Raw genomic sequence first — 10,836 nt, forward strand, 5'->3', positions numbered from 1 at the left:
TTGCTGGGTGATAAATACAGTTTGAATGAGCCTCAAAGGAGGCAAGATTCCTGAGGGATCATGGTAGCAAGAGAGTCTGGAAGTGCCAACACCCCCACTATGACCAGTGAATTGGGGAATAAGTGAAAGTGCAACCAGTGCTGGATAGGATGGAAAGAGATGTCGCATCAGCAAGACGGAGCCATGTCTCAGTGATTGTAAGGAGATGGAAGGAAAGGCAAAGGAAAATATTTAAGATGAAAGCAAGTTTGTTACCTACAGAGAAGGCATTCCAGAGAGCACGGTGGATGGGTAGTTTTAAAATGGGACACTGGAGGTGGGGGTGGATTTGAGAATGAGAATAAAGAAATTGGGGGTGGGGGAGCAAGAATGGAGTTTGTGCAATGACATCTGTAGATTAGAATCGCTGGGACCGAGAGGCTAGGGCCAGGTGGGAGTACGTTAATCACCGGAGAATGAGTTTAGGGAAGTTATCAGTGGCTAGAGAGAGGAAAGCAGTTGATCTCACTGTTCAAGCATCTCCTTCAGTGTCCAGTCTTGTGGCAGTTGTATCCGTGAGGCCCAGGTAGCCCTATTCCCGGGAAGCAAGAGCAGGCAAAAGCACAATCTGAAGGCATCCAGACAGCACCTGGCAATTTGAGGTGGATCTGATCTGGAAACAGCCTCAAGGGAATTGGAGAAGGTCCTGGGACAAAAACAGGCAAAGGCCTGTGGCCTTCCCCTGGAGTAGATGCTGCTCGGAAGCATGGAAGTTCCAGAATGGTGGCTTATATATGGGACCAGTTCAGGACTCCCCGGAAATGAATTCCTAGAGAGAAGGACTCCAAGATCCAAACTCCTTCATTTTTCCTCTTTTCCAGAGTTCAAGGCAATGATTGCATTTGTTTGTTTATTGATTGATTTGTGCTGCTAATCTTCCTTGGTCTTTGCTCTTTTCCAAAAACTGCCAAGGCCGTATTGCAAACACCACAACATAGACAGAGTCAGGAGACCTGGAGTTTGGGTCTTGGTTCTGTCACTGAATTTATCTGTGCTAACTCAAGCAAGTCCTTTGGAGCGTTTTTGCTTTTTGAGGCCATCTTCTTCCCAACTCTCCAGTTTATCTTGGCTATATCTTGCCTGTATGTAGTTGTTTGCATGCTGTCTCCCCCATTCGATTGTGAGGGCAGGGACGGTGTCTTGATTTTCTTTGTATTCTCAGTATTTATCACGGTATCTGGCACACAGTTGTCTGTCCTTCGTTCTCAAAAAGGACCAATGACATCACAGGATGACATCTTGACTCATGGGTGAGTCGAATTTAAGTGAGGCAAAGTAGCACAAAGTTGTCATCTTCAATTTCTCTTCCAGAGTCATCAATGTCCAGTGGCAGGAAAAAGAGTCAGGATGATTGGAGATGGCCCAGGATGAGTGGATGACCTTGGCATCTTGGGTGTCTGCCCACAAGTGCTCCTCACTTCAGCTGCTTTCACGGCCTTTGGAACACATTGTTCTTATCTGCCCATTCCACTGGGGCAATCTTCAGAGGCTTGGGGTAGACACCCCCTAACTCACTGATGTGTTTGTGGTCCATCAGTTCCCTAGTCTGTCTGCTGAGTTGGCTTATTGGGGTGCGGTTGCTGCATGTGCTACAGCTCTTTGGAGGTCGGAAAAGTAGCCCAGAACAGGACTCAGCAAGCCCTCACACCAGAGGTGCTGATCCTTGAACGCCCATAAACATGGCAGGCACTGAGTAAACACTGGCTGACTTGGTTTTAAAAGTATGAAATGCTCTACAAATCGAATGTTGTTTTTGTTCTTTTTCCCCCCCAAACATTACCTCCACTACTACTAGTTAACATTTATATTGCTCCTTCAGGAACAGAGGGAAGGAAAGTTATTTGCACAGAATCACACAACCAGTAAATGGCAGGCAGGATTTGACCCCAGGTCTTCCTGACTTGTGTCCAGCTCACTACCTCTCTCACATGTTACCATACACTCCTGCATGTTGGGCGAGAGAATTGGTTTGACCTACTTCACTCAATTGACTGGTGGCTTCTGAGCACCACGACATTCCACTCAACTTTTAAGTCCTTACTATGAAGAAAGCGCTATACTTAACTAAAGGAGGCAAATCACGGGCCTGTCCCTTCAAGTCTCAGCCTCTGACACTCTGCCCAGTGACCTGACATCACAGGAATTGGCCTGGTCTGTTAGTTTAGGCGTTCTTAATCTTTTTTTGGTATCATGGAACCCTTTGGCAGTCTGGTATAGCCTAGGCTAGAGACCCCTTCCTAGAATAATGGTTTTAAATAATGAAATGTTTTGGGTAGAGGTTAGTGGAAATAAAGATGCAATTTCCCCCCCTCTAAGTCCATGAACCCCCTGAAATCTATCCATGGGCCCCAGGTTAAGAACTGCTATGCTAGGGAAGAGGTTGTCCCCATCCATTTGTCTCTGCCCCATCTCCACTGGTGACATCACCTCTGAAACCCTCACTCTCCAGGTTACTCGCTGCAACCCAACCAGCTTGTCACACTTTAAATCAGGAATGGGGAGCCTGCAGCCTTGAGGCCACATGTGGTCCTCTGGGTCTTCAAGTGTGGCCCTTTGAATCCAAACTTCACAGAACTAATCCCTTTATGAAGGCCACAGGTTCCCCCCCACCTGCTTTGTCATCTCCTGTCTTGCTCATGACCCTGATGTCACTGCTGTCCCTGTTCCAACACAGAATGGAGTCCTTGTCACATTACTTGGAGTTAAGGCACCGCTTTCCTCATGCTGTCCCTTTCTGCTGCCCCTGACCAGGAGGGCTCTAGTCATTCCGCTGCTTACGGGGCATTTCCAAATCTATCAGTCACCTCTTGGCAGTCATGGTAAGCACAGAACCAGTCTCTGATGGACTGGCTTAGAGGGTCTCAGACTCCTTAGGACCTTGCTTCCGTAGCTACAAACACTCACTTTCCCAATCTCTGGGTCCAGAACAAAACTTCTACTCAATGACCCCTGAACATGGGTGGTCGCGGTTGTTTAGCACCCTGCCATGCATTTTACCACCGCCATGTTTCGGCTCCCGCTGTCCCCCTTCCCTGGAATGTTCTTTTCACCTAAGCCATGTCATATCTACATCACAGGGTCATGGTAGGGGCAAAGGAGATACTGCATGTAAAGCACTCTATAAATGTTAGTTATAATTATTACTGTTCTTATTTATCCTTGAAGGCACTCTTTGGAGTCCCACACCCTCTAGGGAGCCTTCCTACCTGCTTGTTAATTGCTCCCCATCCATCCAGTTTATCCATCTTTGAAGGCCTAGCTCAAGTCCTGGTCTCTAGGGATCTTTACAAACCACCCCAACCCACAGCAGTCAGTCCTTCCCCTGAGATCCTGCCCAGCATTGGCTGTTGAGTATGAGAGCCCTCTAAGCCAGTCAGTCAGAGCCTGGTTCTGTGCTTACGATGACTGTCCAGTGCTGAACGTGTCTACACTGCTCAGCACAGAATGCTTTAAGGCATCTCTGGGGCCACTGGACCAGTCTGATCTTCTTCTTGTGATGTTTTATAAAAGGAATTTCCCTGGCTGGTGGAACGTGGTGGGGGCCAGAGGAAGCAGCATCTCTGTGAGGGAGGCCTCTGGGCATCCACAGTGTGTGACAAAAGGTCTGCTGCAGTAACCCCAGGTGAGGGTTGCCTCCTATCCTCCTTGACTATATCCTCATTCCCCACCCCCATTAAGGTACACCATGACCAGAGAACTTACACTGGTTCCTGTTGACAATGTGGTTGTCATGGCCCACCAGGGCAGCAGTGTTCTGGTTATCTGTGCAGCATGTGAGGGGTGAACAACCACCAGTCTGGTTCAACACTGGCTTTTTTCAGGGCTGGACTGGACTATTTAACTTTGGTGAGATGATCAGAGCTTTGTCCCAACCTAACAAAATTTAGTGGGCACAAAAAATTAGTGCAGGTACCCTCGCAGAGACAAGCTACTGTAAGAATTCATTCCCTGCCCCTGACTGAATTTACTGATTTCTAATATTATTTTCCAATCATGAATTACAAACATCTATAATACAATGAATGTTAACTGAATTTAATTTCTAGTCATGTATAGGCAGATGCTGCTTTAGCATCACTGATTGATTTTGTAAAAGCATGACATGGGGGGAGCAAGAGAAGGGTCAGCTAGGGCCATAGGAAGGATGCTGATGTTCGTGTGGTAAGAAAGATGTCAGGGATAAATGCTCGGGGAATTAATAAAAGGACTTACCTTACATTATCACCACTCATCTTATATGCATCGCAGGCAATTAGCAATGCAGTGTCATAGGAGTTCAGCATTATTAAGAAAAATCTTGTTTTAGGATCAGAGATTAAAAGTTGGAATGGACCTTGGAGACCTCTAGTCCAACCCCCTCATTATAATAATAGCAAACATGTAGAGTTTTACGGTTTTCTAAGCACAATACAGCATCTCATTTGAACCTCACAACAACCTCATAAGGTGCTGTTATTATCCCCATTTTACAGACGAGGAAGCTAAGATACTGAGAGGTTAAGTGATTAGCTGAGAGTCACATGGCTAGTAAGTGCCTTAGGTAAGATTTTAACTCGGGTCTTGACTCCAACTCTAGTCCTCCATACACTCACTGGACCACCTAGCTGCATTTCATTTAAGAAGGAAAATTAAATCCAGGATGTTTGCCTGTGGGCACACCAGTAGTAAGTATCAGAAACAGAATTTGAACTGGGGCCTTCCAGTTCCAAAGCCAGCATTCTTTCCACTCTACTATCCTGCCTTTTCTAGTTAGTGATATCGGGAAACAGCTTTAGTTAGGTATGCCTGCCTCTGTCTACATTTCCTTCAGGTTCGACCTCATTTCAGAACTAAGCAGCTGTTCCCAGATCTCCCACAAGACAGCTGCACATCTCTTTTTCACAGAAAGCTCCTTCTGCATTGGGGCACAACACTGGCAAACCTCAAATGAGTGAAAACTGCTGCAAAAAGGCCATATGTAGGCCAGATCTCAGAACCCATTCTCCAAAGGGCTGTCCTGATCCTTCTTGGTCTCTGGAAATTTATTATATTGTATGTATGAAAAATCATCATACTGTATTATACAAGAGGGAGGATCAGGGAAGGGCCAGTCAGAGTAATTTCACAGCTGCCTAGGGCTCAAATTATTACCCTTCTCCTCCACTTCCCCTCCCTCAGGACTACAGAAGGACCAAGATCTTCCCCTGACTTTGGTACTCACAGCAGAAATAGGTGTAGTTAAGCTAGCCCTTGGGTAGTCAGGCAGATGCAGTGATGAAGAAATTTGGGAGTTGTAAGTAAAGTGTGGATCTCAAGCACTTTCTGTGTCCATGGTTTATCAATGAATAGATGCATTGACAAGGGAGAGACAGGATGTCTAAGCAAGTCCAATCACCACCACCACCACCTTGATCGCCAAATCCCCTCAGACCTCAGTGGACATAGCTCAAGACCCTAAATTCAAGAGTCCTGAGATTAGCAATGCCCCCCAAACCACCTGATCTGCTTCCAGCCTGTCCCCTGAAGCAGTCACTGAGGGCAGCAATCATCGTGAAGATTGGACTCACTTGCTCATCACCATCAGAAACAAAGGCTTACCAGATGCCAGTGACAAGATAAACCACTGGTCCTGACTCCAGCCCTCTTAGCCATCATCCAGGGAAGCAACTTCTAAAGAAAAGGGGTCCACCATCCACACCAACCAACGACCAACTGCCACCCTACAGTACAGGCAAGCCAGGCAGGGAGGTCAGGCCAGCACCACCACCTTAAGCACTGTCTCCCCTCACCCTGATGGGGCCAGCCCAGGACACTGCCACGAGAGCCCTGAGGACTGCAATGCTTCCAGGTTAGCGTCTGCAGCCACCACGCTGGGTGGAGATACAATGACTTGTAATATATTGGTTATTAGCTATATGATTTTATCAGTAGAAATGACATGAAACATTAAAGAAGAGGCATATTAACATCTGCTTTGTTGCTACCCCCAAGGACACAGGACCTTTCCATCTGACCTCCAGTTGAAATCTTCTAAATGCTTTGTCTGCCACTATTAAAATGGGAGCTCCTCGAGAACAGGGACTGTCTTACTTCTCTACTGTTTAGTACTTTCCACCTAGTAAACACTTGATAAAAGCCTTTTTCTTTCTTTCATTCGTTTGCTCACTAACATGCATTGTCTGTGTCACTATGCCAAGATCTGAACCTCCGGGCAGCTTTAGGGGAGCCTTCATCATCTGTTACCCTGGGAAATCAGGGAGGCTGGCTGGGTGTGTGAGTGGCTTTTTGGAGGGCAGATGCCTGAACTGGTGGCTAGTGTGGATAGTGGCTTGGTGGGAACCTGCAGAAGTGTGAGTGGGTAACGAGTTCTTTAGAGGAAAGTTTCTTAATTGTTGTTTGTGAACTTAAAACCAAATTCCGATAACTGAATTTTGACAAAGAATGTTTCCTGCGTAATCCTAATGTATTTTATTTTAGGCATTTAAAAATATTATTCTGAGAAGGAGTCCACAGGCTTCACTAGATTGCCAAAGGGGTCCATGATACAAAAAAAAAGGTGAAGAAGCTATCCTAGGCAGGAGATCTTAAGTCTATGTAATTGCTGGAGTCTGGAGGTGGACTCTTTAAGTGGCAGCCCTTGGGACTATGATGATTCAAAGTTCTGAACAGATAAATCTGAAATGACAGAGATCTGAGGCCCTGGTAAATAACAAAAGGAAAAGGAAAGCCTGGAGAGTAATATATGGACCCAAGAACTGGAATGTTAAAGTGTGTGTGTGTGTCTGTGTGTGTGGTATATGACTCCACTGGAACAAATACCATAGTGGAAATAGAAATATATGGTGGCATAGACATAGAACTTCAAAGCTAAAAATATGCCTTCACCTGGACTATTGCAGAATTCCAGGCCAAAGGCCTAGGCACTTGAACTCAGTTCCAGCCCTGAGATAGCAGAGCCTATCAGCACTTATGGAAGCATGCCTTCTTCCCAGAAAGCAATAGGTATTATCTTTGTTAGAGAAGTAACAAAGGAAATTAATTTTGAAACAGCTCCAGGGAACCTAGTTCAGAGGTCTAAAGCTATAGACTGAAATGTTTCAATCCAGAAAAGTCAAAAGTATTCAGATAAGAAAGGAGAAAACCAACCACAGTGGTCTGGGTGGAAATGGATACCTCTTGTCCAGATGGCTGGAGAAGGCTGAGGTTCATGATCAAGCCATGTCTCAGCACAAGGAGCTGAAGACTTCCAGCCCACCTTCTCCTTAAATGTTCACCCATCAGAGTTGATTTTCACCTGTCAGGGGCACTCCCTTTTTTCAGTGTCTCCATGGTTTTGTCTTTGATTACTGAGAGAAATCAATGACTTGTAATGTATTGGCTATTAGCTAGCCCAATTAATAAACTGATTACTAATTACCCAGAAACTCTGTCTCTGGAGTTTTTCATTCATCACACCTGTATCACTGAGTTAAAGCTGGAAGCGACCTTAGAAATCACTGAATCTAAACCCCTCTTTTTACAGATGAGGAAACTGAAGCACAGAGCAGCCACATGACCACGGAGATAGTTAAGAGTCTGATGCAGGATCTAAACCCTGGTCTCCCTGATCCCCAAGTCCTAAGCTTCTTCCACTACACCATGACCAAATCTCTTCGGCAGACTAAAACCCTCCCAGTTCCTTGAACCCTTTCTCACTGGACATTGTGCTCGGCAATTTCAATTAGAACTTTTCCTTTCTCAGTTTTCATAAAGGTTCTTTGTCTTCTAAATGAGGTGCTACCAAGCAAAAATAAATAAAACTCCAGTATTAAAATACAGCTTTACAATTGCCAAAGAAAAGCCAGTGACATTTATTAAAAGCAACACTGGAAAAAAAGACAGCTCTATAATCTACATTCAATAGCGAGAGTTTCTTCAAAGCTGTCTTCTTCAGGTCTAAACTACTTAATAGATTTAAAGATTCCAGTGAAATCAGTCACAACTTCTTCAGAACGTTTTCTCCTTGTGAATGTGCACATTGACTTTTTACATAATTACTAATTGGCTTCAAGTAGCAAAACTTGAAGCCACGGTCAAGGTCAACTTTGGCTCTATTAGTTTAGAAAACAAACAAAAAGTTAAAGTGAATTCTCCCACTGGTGTGCTCCTCCAAAACCTTGTTATGGCATGGAGGCGAAGCTGGCTTGGCCTCCTGACGGCCCAGGAAGTCTCTCTGTCATCCCAAACCCAGAAGGTCTGGCTAAATTCTGAGAGGTTTGTCACCAGAAGTCTGGCCATGGGTCTCTGGAAGTAAAAGGAATACTTATTTCTATAGCACTAAAGGAAGCTTACCAGAACAACACTGTGAGGGAGCTAATGAAAATATTAGTCCCATATTACATAAGAGCAAATGGAGGCAGAACGGCAAAGCGTTGTTCAGGATGATACAGCAAGTAAGTGCCAAAGCAGAGACTCCAAGACTTGTGTTCTTCCCACTTCACTGCATAAGTGCTGAAGCAAAAACAGCATTGAGAAAAAGGGGAGCATCTCCTTGACAGGGATTATAGTTTAAGAGTTGACATGTAATTTTCATACTTTTCCCTTTACAACAATAAAAACTGCTACTGAATGGATGATGGTCTTGATTATAATAGGAATGCCTTAGGAAACAAAATACTAACTCAATGCACAGAGCCATGGAGCTTTCTTTGAAATTGAGATGTGTTTAAGAGAGATCCACTCTAGAACTTTTGCCAGGAAGACCCCATAGGGTCACAAAGAGTCAGGCATACAACATCAACCCTAGAATTTGACCTGACAAAGAAAAGGTCAAAGTTCTATATTGCATAAATAAAAGATCCCTGAGATGATGGTCATGATTTGATTAAATCTTTAGTCCCAAATTCATACATAACCCACATCTGGTTCAGGCTAAGGGGGCAAATATACTTGGCTCCAGATCTCCATGTCCTCTAAGGACTGATAATGAACCATACTGAGCAAAGGCTTTAAAAGGAACCAACTACAAAAGATTTATTATTTATATCCACGTTTGTCTTTCTATACATATATACATGGTATTCACATATATAATCCATAAAATAACAGGTTTCTGTGTAAATAAGACATCTAAACATATGGAAGATGTAAGAGACTGCTGAATACCCTTGAAAATTTAAACAATGTCCTAAAAAAAAGAAAAGAAAAAAAGCTTTCCAGTCCTAGTCCAAGTTTCCAAATTGTTCATTCCAAAGCTATCCAAGGACTGTCTGACCTCAGTCTTAGAGACATTAACCCTTTTGTTTCATTCATCATTAATCTTCTAAGAGAAGTTCTAGTTCTTCTATTGGCACCCGAACTCTTAATTCCTTCTCAGTCATCAGATCTAAGATTTCCTGCATTTGATCTGGGAAATAATCTACTGCATCCATATATAACACCTGTAACAAGAGAGAACAAAAAAATGAGGAGGAGAGGACAATTTATACCTTATAAATTGGGAGAGAAGTCAAGCAATGTTCAAAAAATAGTATTTGGGAAGGCACAGGAAAAGAACCTTTCTGTTAACAGCTTCAACTAACATGATAAGAGAGAAGATCCTTTCTTTTTCCTCCCCACACATATGCAAGTACAGTGAAAAGTCTTCTTTTAGGAAGGTTACTCAAAACAAAAAAATAAAATGGTGTCTAAATGTGAACATTCTCGAAGACAAGCAGAAAGGAGTGGTCAACTGGCCACAGTATTTATTAAGCGACGTAAGAGAGGGATGCAAAACCGAAGGTTAATACAGAATCTGGAGTTAAGATGAGCCTAGACTCTAGGTGGAGACTGGAAAAACAATTTGGGGAAACAATCTCCCTCCCTTAGTCCCTCCAAAAAATTCTTTCCTCAAACTTTAAATGAAAGGGTATGAAAAGGAAAAACAAGTGTCACATTAAAGGGTAAAATCCCAACAGAATATACATTATTATCCAACGTAATCATATTTTTCCTAAAAGAAGCAATCAGCACAAGCAAGGAAGAACCTTCCCAACAGACAGAGGTGATGTAACTTCAAACTGAGACTCAGTCGTGCATCAGCCTTTATTTTTAACCTACCTTTGCCCAAGGACAGTGCTGGAGAGCTCTGTAAAACACACCTTTGCTTCTTTCTTTGTTTCCTAGAGAAACCTAAAGGGACAAAGAGAAAAAAAGGAGACCAAAGAAATAGGGCAATGAGCCATGAGGCAGTCAGAACCAAAAATCCTATAATGACCCCCCAAAAACATTAGCTATCTCACAATGACCCAACTTTACCAGTGGTCAGCTCTTAGGTGATTTCAGTTATCCAGACACAGTCAAAGGCTACTCAATAAACACCAGTGGCTCCCTATCACTTCCAGGATCAAATCCAAAGTCCTCTGTTTGGTGTTCAAAGCCTTTCATAACCTTTATAGCTGTAATGGTAATGGTAATTTGAAGATCTTCCCTGCTGCTTGATAGGCTTAAGTGAATTTGAGGACCTTTCCTGATTTGAAAATAAACTCTGCCCCTTAACAGGCTGCATGTGGTCACCTGGAGCCTGTGGTGGGAGGCTTGTTTTTCAGGAGGCACAACTTTTGTTACTCTGTGGTCAAGTGGGTCACCAGGGTTGTGAAGGTCTCTGACCCTGGAGAAGGCTATATATACCCTGACGTGAGGTTTTACTTTGGAGCTCACTTTGGGAAGAGCTGTGTGATCTGGCCAGATGAGACCCTGAGCAGCTGTTGTGTAGCCCCCCCCCCCCATCTTACTTCCTCTCCCACCCTCTCGCGCTGGCCCCGGCCGCGCACCCCGCGCTCGCCTGCCTCCCTCCCCCCC

At 44.1% G+C, this 10,836-nt stretch overlaps 1 protein-coding gene across 2 annotated transcripts in view; it reads right to left on the reverse strand.

Annotated features, from left to right (window-relative positions):
• Positions 1-9,004: 9,004 nt before the first annotated feature.
• The window catches only part of NRDE2 (NRDE-2, necessary for RNA interference, domain containing), a 68,239-nt gene continuing 66,407 nt past the window's right edge, over positions 9,005-10,836 (reverse strand). For both annotated transcript variants that reach the window (XM_069085984.1, XM_069085985.1), the window contains exons 13-14: positions 10,096-10,167; positions 9,005-9,437 (exon numbers count right to left, since the gene is read on the reverse strand). In XM_069085984.1, the coding sequence (XP_068942085.1) occupies positions 9,312-9,437; positions 10,096-10,167 (198 nt within the window). In that variant the 3' untranslated portion in view covers positions 9,005-9,311. The remainder of the gene's footprint in view (positions 9,438-10,095; positions 10,168-10,836) is intronic.

Source organism: Petaurus breviceps, unplaced genomic scaffold (assembly GCF_028583685.1).
Source record: "Petaurus breviceps papuanus isolate PSGF00001 unplaced genomic scaffold, PetGlider_PUasm1.0 177, whole genome shotgun sequence".
NCBI classification, from domain to species: Eukaryota; Metazoa; Chordata; class Mammalia; order Diprotodontia; family Petauridae; genus Petaurus; species Petaurus breviceps.